The 13,673-nt window shown below is 46.1% G+C and overlaps 1 protein-coding gene across 2 annotated transcripts in view; it reads right to left on the bottom strand.

The window, feature by feature from the left end:
• The window catches only part of FHAD1 (forkhead associated phosphopeptide binding domain 1), a 165,286-nt gene that overhangs the window by 100,676 nt on the left and 50,937 nt on the right, over positions 1 to 13,673 (bottom strand). For both annotated transcript variants that reach the window (XM_045165685.1, XM_045165684.1), the window contains one exon: positions 1,760 to 1,869. In XM_045165685.1, coding sequence (XP_045021620.1) covers positions 1,760 to 1,869 — 110 coding nt within the window. The remainder of the gene's footprint in view (positions 1 to 1,759; positions 1,870 to 13,673) is intronic.

Below are 13,673 nucleotides of genomic sequence, written 5' to 3'. Positions count from 1 at the left end.
ATGCCCTTCCTGGAGGGAGCCCGGTGCATGTGACCCAAGCTGGTCAATCAAAGTTTAAGATTTCACATGTCGATTACAGAGGGCAAGGATCTCGTGCCTCCTTTTGGACCACAGACCTTACATTTAGAGGCTTGTTTGCCTGAGTTTGCCTTTTTCAACACACAAAACTGGCCTTATGCAGAAAGCCAGACTCTGAGGGAAATAGAGGGGAGAGATTGGTGGTAGGAAGTGTTCTGATGACAAGAGTCAAGTTCCTGGATCTAGCCATACCTGAAGCTAGAAACCCTTTAAATATTCCAATAAGAGGAGCCAATAAATGCTTCCCCCTCCACCAAGCTTTTCTTTACTGTCACCTGAAGGTGTCCTGGCAAGTCAGGGCATAAATGGCTTATAAATAGAAAAAAATTATAACCGTGGTTGCACTATATTTCCAATTTAAAAATGGAGGCAGTTTGAAAAATGGCTACAAACACTTTGCAGCTTTGCCATCTAGCCTATTTCCCTGCCCTCTAAGTCTGGGCTGGCCCCGGGACTTTAACCAACAGAAGGTAGTGGAGGTGTGGCTGCACGATCCCCAGGCAAGTTCTTACAGGCTGTGAGCTTGTGTGCCAGCCCCCTGGGAACCCTGAGAGCACTGTGCTATGATGCAAAACCACAAACAGAAAGGGGGCACCAGTCCAGGCATCCTGGCTGAGGCTCCAGTCCTGGGAAGGAGGCCATCAGGGAGACCACCGGCTGGGCCAGGTCGCAGGCTGACTGCAGTCTAGTGAGTGAGGTCAGGGGACAGGAGCAAAGGAAACTTCCAGGTCAATCTGGAGATTCTGGGGAATAATGAGTTGCTGTTTTAAGCCCCTAAGCTTTAGGGGTGGCTGGTTACACAGCAAGAAATACAGAATCCAAGCCTGGCTTCTCACCTCCCTGCAACAATTCTTACAGTCTTGTCTCAGGACACCTTTGTCGGAACCCCCTATGTCCTGAAGTTTGGATTCCGTGTCTGACAAAGACCCCAGGTGGTTCTGTTCCTCACAGACTCTGAGAATTGCTGCAGGCCCAGCCCCTGGCTTTGAGGAAAGTGAGATATTGCAGACTGCTTCTTTTAGAATAATTTTCAGGTCATGTCTAAGAGGGGAGAAATCAACCTGGGTCCTTCCCAGGACGATTTGAATTCACCTCTTCTCCTTCTTTGAACCTCCTTAATTCTTTAATGAGTCTCCTTCTTTGCTCGGGCCTCCCTGACTTCAGTGTTCACTTCTTCCTGCCAGAAATGTATTTATCCATCATCACTGTTCCATCACTCGAAGCTGACCAAGTGATTACTATGTGTGTGTTAGAAGTATCCGCTGGGAAGTTAACCAGACCTAGGTTTGAATCCTAACACTGCTCCTTATCCTGGGCAACCTTAAACAAGTTACTTAACCTCTCTGAGCTTCGGTTTCTTCATCTGCAAAATGAGGAAGATAAAATCTATCCTGAAGATGATAAGGATTAACAAGCCAAAGAAACGTAAAGTGCACAGGACATGGCCCAGCACACAGGAGGGGCTCAGTACCTCGCAGTGGGAGATGCTATTTGGGACAAAATGAGCAGTAACCAAACTTTTGGCTGAATGTCTTGGGAGCAAGAGGTGATTTCTTGGAAGTAGTCAAAAAAAAAAAAAAAAAAAAAGGCACTTCTAGAATCACAAAGAGCAAGAGGCAGTGGCAATCCCTCCGTGGGTCCCTCTTCCTACTGCAGCTCTGTCCTCCCCGAGATCCCTCACCTTCTCCTGCTGGGCCAAGTCATGATCCACAAACATCTCTCTGGCGGATCCTGCCCCGGGAATTTCCTCGGCCACTGGTTGGTCTGACAGATCCATGGCGTTGGTCCACACTAATACACATGGGCAACAGAGAATGCAGAGGAGATTGTAAGTTTCCCCCAAATCTTAGAGGATATCTTCAGGTTAACCTTCACACTCATGAAACTCATGCAATGACAGCATCACAGGAATGCTGGGAAGGGGAAGAGCCGCCTCTTCCTCTTCCCCCGCGTTAGCTGTGCTGATGCACTTTGATGCAGCCCTTTTCAGACTTATTTCTATGCTGCCTAAGAGCTGAGGACCTGTGCACGTCATTTAATCTCTCTCAGCTGCATATATAATGTAGGGACACTAACAGTCTCTATTATAAAGGGCTCTTTGGAGAGTAAATAGAATGAGGATGTAGAGCAGGGGTGGGCAAACTACGGCCCTACGGCCAAATCTGGCCCTCTGTGTATTTTTTAATTTATTTATTGGGCTTCTCTCTACTGCAGTGAGTGGGAGCTACCCTCTAGTCGTGGTGCAGGTAATTCTCACTGCAGTGGTTTCTCTTGCTGCAGAGCACGGGCTCTAGGGAGTAGGTTCAGTGGCTGCAGCACGTGGGACCAGTAGTTGCGGTGCATGGGCTTAGAGGCTCCATGGAATGTGGAATCTTCGCAGACCAGGGACTGAACCTGTGTCCCCTGCACTGGAAGGCGGATTCTTATCTATTGCGCCACCAGGGAAGTCCAGCTATTTTTAAATTGCAGTCACATCTTTTATTTTATTTAAGATTTTTTTTTTTTTTGAGGCTGACCTGTTTTCCTTTTAAAGTCTTTATTGAACTCATTACAATATTGCTTCTGCTTTGTGCTTCAGTTTTTTGGCCATGAGGCATATGGGATCTTAACTTCCCTGCTGCTGCTGCTGCTGAGTCGCTTCAGTCGTGTCCGACTCTGTGTGACCCCATAGACGGCCTCCTACCAGGCTCCTCCGTCCCTGGGATTCTCCAGGCAAGAACACTGGAGTGGGTTGCCATTGCCTTCTCCAATGCATGAAAGTGAAAAGTGAAAGTGCTCAGTTGTGTCCGAATCTTAGCGACCCCACGGACTGCAGCCTGCCAGGCTCCTCCGTCCATGGGATTTTCCAGGCAAGAGTACTGCAGTGGGGTGCCATTGACTCCCCTACCAGGAATCAAACCCGTACCCCCTGCACTGAATGGTGAAGTCTTAACACTGGACCACCAAGGAGGCCCTAGTCATATCTTTAACAAAAAACAAAAATGGGGAAATTCCCTGGCTGTCCACTGGTTAGGACTATGCTTTCCCTGCCAAGGGCTCGGGTTCAAGCCCTGGTTGGGGAACTAAGATCTCACAGCCAACAAACAAAAACAAAAATGGATTTACATAACAGAGATTTTTCTCCAGCTTACTTTTCACCTAACAATATTAAAAAAAAAAATCAGCATTTGCAGCTGTACTTGGTTCTTTTTAAAAATATTTATTTATCTTTGGCTGTGTTGGGTCTTACGTGTGGGTGAGCGGGCTTCTCTGCAGTTGTGGCGGGTGGGCTCCAGAGCATGGGGGTTCTCTAGCTGTGGTGTGCAGGCTTAGCTGCCCCTCACCACGTGGGAGCTTAGTTCCCTGGTCAGGGATCAAACCCCCATCCGCTGCACTGGGAGGCAGGTTCCTAACCACTGGACCACCAGGGAAGTCCCTGTGCTAGGTCCTTTTTAATGATAGCATTGTGCTCCACTGTACAACCCTACCCGAGGTATTAACTGGGACCCACTTGATAAACATACAAGCTTTCCTGATTGTTTGCTTATTAATCCCATTATTACAAGGGCTGTTTACATGACTTTTGGGGGATGTGGCATTATGTTTGGGGATCTCACTCTGAATCATATCAGACACAATTCATATCAAGACTGAATAATTTTTTGTGTGTGTGTGTGTGTAGAAACTTTCGTAAAGATTTCCATAATTCTGCTTGTGAGATCACTGGGCTCCAAGCAGTGTATTTTAAATTTCCAACTGACTCTGGTTTCTGGGCAGTCACTGCACATTCTTATCTTCTTGTGAAGTGAGAAACTGATCCAATTGTTTTCAAAGCCAGTGAAACTTTAATGGGTGTTAACATGAATGATGAATGAAGCATGCACCGTCGCGTTTGTGGCCATTTATTCCATCATTTATTCATTTGGCTTCTGCATTTTTTATTTATGCACTTCAGAGTCAATGATTCCCACCCTACCAAGCTTTTAAACATGTCTGTGGATCCTAGAACCTCCAGTGGACGCAGCCTATTAAAAAAAAAATCCTCTCCTGGTACAGGTTTGACTATAACGTGCAGCCAAATTCTGGGCCCTGTCATGCACCAAGGATCGTCACAGGCCTGCGCCTTAGTTTCTAAATATTCAGCATCGTGTGCTTGGTGCTATATGCGTGCAGGTCGCTTAACTTGCAGGCTAGAGGCGGTCAGATCCCGAATCTGCAGTCCTCAGTCCTGGTGCGGCCAGGCAGCACTGCATTAGACAGGCCATAGACCAGAAGCAGTTGTGCCTCCCGAAGGTCAGAAATGGGTTCTTACTGGTAACAGCATGGCCTGTTACTTGGCATGCTGAACGCTAGAAACCAGCTCCCAGGGGTCCAAGGGAGGAAGGGACTGCCTAGGCTGTGCCCCGGGGCAGGCCCTGGAGTCTGACCCTAACAGGGCGAGTGTCCAGTCTCGGCTTAAAGCTCTGGCGTCTGCTGCTATCTCTAGGGGTAACTCAAGATGCTCTGAGACCCTGCAAGGTGATGGTCAGAGGGGGACATAATCAAACCTATAGAACAGGCTGGACGACGGGATCCCTCTGCTGCAGAAGGTGCATTCACAGAAAGTCTCTGTGGGGGCAGAACGTGCTCTGAGACTCACTTTCCTTACAACCAGGCTGGGAGGTGCTGGAGCAGCTTCCCCTCACCCGCCCCAAATGTCTTTACAGGCGACTATTATTTATCAACACTGTAGCAGGAAATGGCAACCTACTCAGTATTCTTGCCTAGAAAATTCTATGGACAGAGAGGCCTGGCGGGCTACAGTCCATGGGGTCACAGAGTCGTATACAACTGTGGGACTGAGCTATCTTCGTAGCTCTTCCTGTTTCCCCCATTCCTATTAATATTATTTATCAAAAAGGACCTAAGGGCCACGTCTGACCAAACCGGTTTAACTAAGTTCAAAACAGACCCTCTTGCCTGCTGGATCCCTTGGAGATCCTAGTGGGGAGAACCCCCAGGGAGGGCCAGGAGGGCTGGGGGATTGGGTGGGAGCAGAGGTAGGGACAGAGGCACTTTAAGAAGTTTCCAGCAGGAGCTATTTGCCAAACAGCAGGGGAGTTACTTCAATATTTTAACAACCCACTGTCCTGGTGTGTGTGTGTGTAAGTCTCTCAGTTGTGTCTGACTCTTTGCTACTCCATGGATTATACGTCCATGGAATTCTCCAGGCCAGAATACTGGAGTGGGTAGCCTTTCCCTTCTCCAGGGGATCTTCCCAAGTCAGGGATTGAACCCAGGTCTCCCTCATCGCAGGCAGATTCTTTACCTGCTGAGCCACAAGGGAAGCTTGCCTGTCCTGGTGCTTATCCAATAATCATCAGTCTACAAAGGGGCAGCAAGTGTGCACCTTAACTGTGTCTTATTTTTTTGTCATTTCTTTCTTTAAAAAATTTTTTTTAAATTATGAAACTATGATAACACATCTACTGCAGACATGGAAAATACAGAATAAAGTTACATATATTAACTGTATCTTCAAGACGTTGCTACATATGGTAAGTTGTAAACAAAAGTTAAATGACAATCATGGGTAGATAATCATTTAATTTTTAAAAATTTTAACATTTATTGAGTGTTCAGTATGCATCAGGTACTGTGCTTGGCACTTACAGGCAGGATCTGATTTTGTCTTCATGACAACCTGGTGAGATAGGCATTACTATTTCCACCTCTAGTGAAGGACACGGAAGCCTGGCGTGATATGGTCCGTGGGGTCGCAAAGAGTCAGACACGACTTAGTGACTGAACAACAACATTCCTGTTTCCATTTTATAAGTGAGTGATATGAGGTACAGAGATGCCAAGTCACCTACTCAAGGACACAGAGCTGGTATGTAGGTATGAGCCCAGGTTTGTTGGATTCTGAGCCCAACCCTCTCCTAACCTCTATGCAGTAAATTTACTGAAGTGGGAAGACATTTATGATATATTATTGAATTTCAAAAAGCAGGTTACCAATGTTAGGTTCACAGGATCCCATTATTGGGAGAAAAATTATATATAAATTGGATGCTATTTAAAAAAATTCACCCAATGTATTTTCTGTTCTCGGTAATTCTTCTCCACTTCCCATGAGCTCTTGCCATTAAGATTTGGTGGTTTTGGAGCTGAGGTTTTATTGCCTTGTGGGAAAGGAAGGATGACTATTAACTTAGAATGGGGTGATTCAGCCTCCAGGCACAATGATGTTTTGACTTCTGGCAAAGACTGGAGACATTTCTGAGTATCACAGTCGGAGGGTCGGTGGGGGTGGGGTTGCTGCTGGCATCAGTGGGAAGGAGCCAGGGATGCTGCTAAATGTTCTAAAATGAACAGGACAGATCCCACAACAAGGAGTTATCCAGTCCCAAATGTCACCATGCCGAGATGGAGAAACCCTGACCTGGCCTATGATAAATAAGCCCTTGGCCTTGGGTTTTCAAATAGGATTTTTCAAATCTATAGCAAGGCAATAGTTTAACAGTAAACCAACTTTAGTTGAAAACTCCAGCTTCATTAAGAGGGGACGGGTTTTTTTCAGAACCCTCAAAAATAGATGTTTTCTATCAAGAGCCAGCCTGGAGGACTGGAGCATAGAGTGCTCTGAAGAGTGGAGCAGAGAGGCCCAGACAGGAAGGAGCTCTCCATCACATGGGAAGTTGAAAGCCCTTCCCAGAGGATGGAGTGTCAGGGAAGTCAGGGTGAATGTATGGAAACAGATGAGATATGGCTGGGAGGCTGAGGGGATAGAGCCCCAGGTAGATGTGAGGGCCTCTAAGCCACAGGATTCGTCCTTCACTTCTCCAGGGGAGTGTACATCCCTTAGAGAAGCCCCAGTTTCAACATGGCATTGGAAAAACTGATGGCAAAATCCACTGATTACAGTTGTTGTTTAGTTGATCATTTGTGTCTGACTCTTTGCGACCCCATGGACTGCAGCATGCCAGGCTTCCCTGTCCATCACTATTTCCCGGAGTTTGTTCAAACTCATGTTCATTGAATCAATGATGCCATCCAACCATCTCATCCTCTGTTGCCCCCTTCTCCTCTTGTTCTCAGTGCTTTCCAACATCAGTCCTTCCAATGAATATTCAGGGTTGATTTCCTTTAGGATTGACTGGTATGATCTCCTTGCTATCCAAGGGACTCTCAAGAGTCTTCTCCGGCACCACAGTTCAAAAGCATCAACTCTTTGGCGCTCAGCCTTCTTTATGATCCAACTCTCACATCTGTACATAGTCAAGCTGTACAAACCATAACTTTGACTATACAGACCTATGTTGGCCTGAGACTAGGTCATAAAAGACATTGTGGCTTCTGCCTTACTGTCCAAGACCACTTGTCTGGAGGAGTCAGCAGCTGTGTCACAAGGAGACTCGGCAGTCTATGGACAGGTCCACCTGGTAAAGAACTGAGGCTTCCTACTAAAAGCCGTGGAGGGAACCATCACAGAGATGGGCCCTTCAGCCCCAGGAGGGCCTCCTGATGACCACAGCCCTAGCTGAGACCATGACAGCAACCTCATGAGAAACCCCAAGCCCAAATCACCCAGCTCAGCCAGTTCCAAATTCCTGACTCAGAGAAACTGTGAGATAATAAGTGCTTCGGTTCAGTTCAGTCGCTCAGTCGAGTCTGACTCTGCAACCTCATGAATCGCAGCACGCCAGGCCTCCCTGTCCATCACCAACTCCTGGAGTTCACTCAGACTCACGTCCATTGAGTCAGTGATGCCATCCAGCCATCTCATCCTCTGTTGTCCCCTTCTCCTCCTGCCCCCAATCCCTCCCAGCATCAGGGTCTTTTCCAATGAGTCAACTCTTCGCAGGAGGTGGCCAAAGTATTGGAGTTTCATGCTTACTGTTGTTTTATTTTAAATGTATTTATTTGGCTGTGCTGGGTCTTGACTGCTGTGCTCGGGCTTTCTCTAGTTGCAGGGAGTGGGGGTTACTCTTTAGTGTGGGCTTCTCACTGCAGTGGCTTCTCTTGTTGCAGAGCACAGGCTCTAGGGCTTTTGGGCTTCAGTAGTTTCGGCTTGTGGGCTCTAGAGCACAGGCTCAATAGTTGTGATGCACGAACTTAGTTGTTCTGTGGCATGAGGGATCTTTCCAGATCACGGATAGAACTGTGTCTCCTCCTTTAGCAGGAGGATTCTTCACCACTGAGCCATCAGGGACATCCCTCACTGTTGTTTTAGACCCTTACATCCTGGAGTAACATGTCAGCTGCAATGAGTAGTGAATACCGATATTTGGCAGCAGGATCAGTGCAAAATTTAACAAAACCCCTAAATGGTGGAGTGGTTTCGGGTGGAACAGTTGCCAGAAGCTGGAGGACTTTTGCCGAGAGCCTTAGAGAAGGCCTGTTAGGAGGTTTGTTAGTAGGAGCTCAAAGGCCTTTGAGGAAGCAGTGAGGGGAGGTTTCCAGGAAAGTGAGGAAAATGTTACTGGGGTCAAGGGATCCTTGTTAGGTGGTGGCAGAAGTTTTAACAGCACACTGCCTGTCATCATGTGGGAAGAGAAAATGTTCCTGACGAGCTGACTGATCAAGCTAAAGAGAGCTCCAGGCAAGAGTTGTGGAAGGAGCACCTGGTTACTTCTTACTGCTTATTTACAGTGAAATGTGAAGCGGTGCTCAGTCACTCAGGTCTCTTTGCGGCCCCGTGGAGTGTAGCTCTCCAGGCTCCTCTGTCCATGGAATTTTCCAGGCAAGAAATACTGGAGGGGGTTGCATTCCTACTCCAGGGGATCTTCCTGACCCAGGGATTGAACCTGTGTCTCTTGCACTACCTGCATTGGCAGGCGGTTTCTTTACCCCTAGTGCCACCTGGTGGAGAAGGCAATGGCACCCCACTCCAGTACTCTTGCCTGGAGAGTCCCATGGACGGAGGAGCCTGGTAGGCTGCAGTCCATGGGGTCGCTAGGAGTTGGACGCGACTGAGCAACTTCACTTTCACTTTTCACTTTCATGCATTGGAGAAGGAAATGGCAACCCACTCCAGTGTTCTTGCCTGGAGAATCCCAGGGACGGCAGAGCCTGGTGGGCTGCCGTCTGTGGGGTCGCACAGAGTCGGACACGACTGAAGCGACTTAGCAGCAGCAGCAGTGCCACCTGGGAAGACATGTGAGGGGTAGAGACAGTTAAAGAAAGGGCTGTTCAATCAGGACTCAATGCTCTGGGCTTGAAAATTCCATGCCTGTGCAGGTGGCAAATGACACATAAGAAACAGATTCTGGGCAAAGATCAAATCAAGGGCGCTCTCAAGAAAACACAATCTAAAGAAGAAACTGAAGTGACTGTAAAAATCCTGTGTTAAGAACACAGACTCAGAGCAGTGTCCCAGAGATGTTTGGTCTAGGGGGCTTCTAAGAAGCTTGGGCAGTGTTGGCAGAAGCCCAAGGTGGAAGGGCTTGTGTCAAAAAAAAAACCTGTGAGCATGGGTTCTGCCCATTGTCAACCTGCTTTTTTAATTTATATGCAGAGTACATCATGCGAAATGCAGGGCTGGATGAAGCACAAGCTGGAATCAAGATTGCCAAGAGAAATATCACTAACCTCAGATATGCAGATGACACCACCCTAATGGCAGAAAGCAAATAGGAACTAAAGAGACACTTGATGAAGGTTAAAGAGCAGAGTGAAAAAGCCGGATTAAAACTCAACATTCAAAAAACAAAGATTGTGGCATCTGGTTCCATCACTTCACAGCAAATAGATGGGGAAACAATGGAAACAGTGAGAGACTTTTATTTTCTTGGTCTCCAAAATCACTGCAGATGGTGACTGCAGACATGAAGTTAAAAGACATTTGCTCCTTGGAAGAAAAGCCATGACAAACCTAGATAATGTATTAAAAAGCAGAGACATTACTTCACTGACAAAGGTCCGTGTAGTCAAAGCTATGGTATTTCCAGTAGTCATGTATGGATGTGAGAGTTGGACCATAAAGAAGGCTGACCACTGAAGAACTGACGCTTTTGACCTATGGTATTGGAGAAGACTCTTAAGAATCCCCTGGACTGCAAAGAGATTAAGTCAGTAAGTGCTAAAGGAAATCAACCCTGAATTTCCATTGGAAGAACTGATGCTGAAGCTCCAATACTTTGGCCACCTGATGGGAAGAGACAACTCATTGGAAAAGACCCTGATGCTGGAAAAGATTGAAGGCAGGAGGAGAAGGGGACTACAAAGTATGAGATGGTTGGATGTAATCACCAGCTCAATGGACATGAGTTGCTCAAAATTCTCCAAGCCAGACTTCAACAGTACATGACCAAGAACTTCCAGATACTCGAGCTGGATTTAGAAAAGGCAGAGGATCAAATTGCCAACATCTGTTAGATCATTGAAAAAGCAAGAGAGTTCCAGAGAAACTTCTGCTTTATTGACTGTGCCAAAGCCTTTGTGTGTCACAATAACTGGGAAATTCTTCAAGAGACGGGAATACCAGATCACCTTACCTGCCTCCTGAGAAATCTGTACACAGGTTAAGAAGTAGCAGTTAGAAACGGACATGGAACAATGGGCAGGTTCTAAATTGGGAAAGGAGTACATCAAGGCTGTATATTGTCACCCTGCTTATTTAACTTATATGCAGAGTGAAAGTGAAAGTCGCTCAGTTGTGTCTGACTCTTTCAACCCCATAAACTATACAGTCCATGGAATTCTCTAGGCCAGAGTACTGGAGTGGGTAGCTTTTCCCTTCTCCAGGGGATCTTCCCAGTTCAGTTCAGTTCAGTCTCTCAGTCATGTCTGACTCTTTGTGACCCCATGGACTGCAGCACACCAGGCCTCCCTGTCCATCACCAACTCCTGGAGTTTACTCAAACTCATATTCACTGAGTCAGTGATACCATCCAACCATCTCATCCTCTGTCATCCCCTTCCCTCACCTTCAATCTTTCCCAGCATCAGGATCTTTTCAAATGAGTCAGTTCTTTGCATCAGGTGGCCAAAGTATTGGAGTTTCAGCTTTAGCATCAGTCCTTCCAATGAATATTCAGGATTGATCTCCTTTAGGATGGACTGGTTGGATCTCCTTGCTGTCCAAGGGATTCTCAAGAGTCTTCTCCAACACCATAGTTCAAAAGCATCAATTCTCTGGCTCTCAACTTTCTTTATAGTCCAACTCTCACATCCATACATGACTACTGGAAAAACTATACCTTTGACTAGATGGACCTTTGTTGGCAAAGTAACATCTCTGCTTTTGAATATGCTGTCTAAGTTGGTCATAACTTTTCTTCCAAGGAGCAAGCATCTTTTAATTTCATGGCTGCAGTCACCATCTACAGTGATTCTGGAGCCCAAGAAAATAAAGTCTGTCACTATTTCCATTCTTTCCATTGTTCCACTGTTACATTGTTTCACCATCTATTTGCCATGAAGTGATGGGGCATCTGCCATGATCTTCGTTTTCTGAATGTTGACTTCTAAGCCAACTTTTTCACTCTCCTCATTTATTTTCATCAAGAAGCTCTTTAGTTCTTCTTCACTTTCTGCCATAAGGGTGGTGTCATCTTCATATCTGAGGTTATTGATATTTCTCCCAGCAATCTTGATTCCAACTGTGCTTCCTCCAGTCCAGCATTTCTCATGATGTACTCTGCGTATAAGTTAAATAAGCAGGGTGACAATATACAGCCTTGACATACTCCTTTCCCTGTTTGGAACGAGTCTGTTGTTCCATGTTCAGTTCTGTTGTTTCTTGACCTGCATTCAGATTTCTCAGGAGGCAGGTCAGGTAGTCTGGTATTCCCATCTCTTGAAGAATTTTCCACAGTTTATTGTGATCCACAGAGTCAAAGGCTTTGGTATAGTCAATAAAGCAGAAGTAGATGTGTTTCTGGAACTCTCTTGCTTTTTTGATGATAAAACGATGTTGAAAATTTGATCTCTGGTTCCTCTGACTTTTCTAAATCCAGCTCAAACATCTGGAAGTTCTTGGTTCATGTACTGTTGAAGCCTGGCTTGGAGAATTTTGAGCATTACTTTGCTAGTGTGTGAGATGAGTGCAATTGTGTGATAGTTTGAGCATTCTTTGGCATTGCCTTTGTTTGGGATTGGAATGAAAACTGGTTTTTTCCAGTCCTGTGGCCACTGCTGAGTTTTTCAACTTTGCTGGCATGTTGAGTGCCACACTTTCACAGCATCATCTTTTAGGATTTGAAATAGCTCAACTGGAATTCCATCACCTCCACTAGCTTTTCTTGTAGTGATGCTTCCTAAGGCCCACTTGACTTTGCATTCCAGAATGTCTGGCTCTAGGTGAGTGATCACAGCATCATGATTATCTGGGTTGTGAAGATCTTTTTTGTATAGTTCGCAACCAGGATCTTTCCAACCAGGGATCAAACCCAAGTCTCCCACATTGAAGGCAGATTCTTTACAAGCTGAGCCACAAGGGAAGCCCTATATGCAGAGTACATCATGTGAAATACTGGGCTTGATGAAGCACAAGCTGGAATCAAGGTTGCCAGGAGAAACATCAATAACCTCAAATATGCAGATGACACCACCCTTATGGCAGAAAGTGAAGAAGAACTAAAGAGCCTCTTGATGAAAGGGAAAGAGGAGAGTGAAAAGGTTGGCTTAAAACTCAACATTCAAAAACCTAAGATCATGACATCTGGTCCCAATGTTTCCATTCGGGAAACAATGGAAACGTTGAGAGACTTTATTTTCTTGGGCTCAAAAATCACTGCAGATGGTGACTTCAGCCATGAAATTAAAATACACTTGCTCCTTGGAAGAAAAGCTATGACCAACCTAGATAGCATATTAAAAAGTATAGACATTACTTTGCCGGCAAAAGTGCATATAGTCAAAGCTATGGTTTTTCCAATAGTCAGGTATGGATGTGAGAATTGGACTATAAAGAAAGCTGAGTGCTAAAGAATTGATGCTTTTGAACTGTGGTGTTGGAGAAGACTCTTGAGAGTCCCTTGCACAGCAAGGAGAACAAGCCAGTCGATCCTAAAGGAAATCAGTCCTGAATATACATTGGAAGGACAGATGCTGAAGCTGAAACTTCAGTACTTATGGCCACCTGATGTGAAGAACTCATTGGAAAAGACCCTGATGCTGGGAAAGATTGAAGGCAGGAGAAGAAAGGGATGACAGAGGATGAGATGGTTGGATGGCATCACCGACTTGATGCACATGAGTTTGAGCAAGCTCTGGGAGTTGGTGATGATGAGCAAGCTCTGATGAATCTGCCTGCAATCCATGTAAAGAATTGTGCGGCAGTCCATGGGCTCGCAAAGAGTAGGACACAACTGAGCAACTGAACTGAACTGACCTGTAACCGACTGTGAACAATCAATCAAGATAACTCACTGCCTTCAGAGCAGCCTAATAACTATTACTTGAATGGCTGAGTGAGGTGACTAGGTGAGTGGTCCTGAGGGAGACCAAGGGAGGGTGTGGAGCCATTGAGAGATCTGGGGACTCAGAGGGGTCTGGGGCTGGGACCCAGAGGACAGAGAATGGGACCTTCTTGACAGCAGCCACAGAAGAAATTTGGGAATCATGCCAGGGACTAAGTCGACCTAGCTACTCTGCCAGCGAGGCTGGTGAGGCCGAGAGGATGGTGACAG

The sequence above is a fragment of the Bubalus bubalis genome, chromosome 5 (assembly GCF_019923935.1).
Source record: "Bubalus bubalis isolate 160015118507 breed Murrah chromosome 5, NDDB_SH_1, whole genome shotgun sequence".
NCBI classification, from domain to species: domain Eukaryota; kingdom Metazoa; phylum Chordata; class Mammalia; order Artiodactyla; family Bovidae; genus Bubalus; species Bubalus bubalis.
This window is presented reverse-complemented; position numbering and strand designations above follow the sequence as displayed.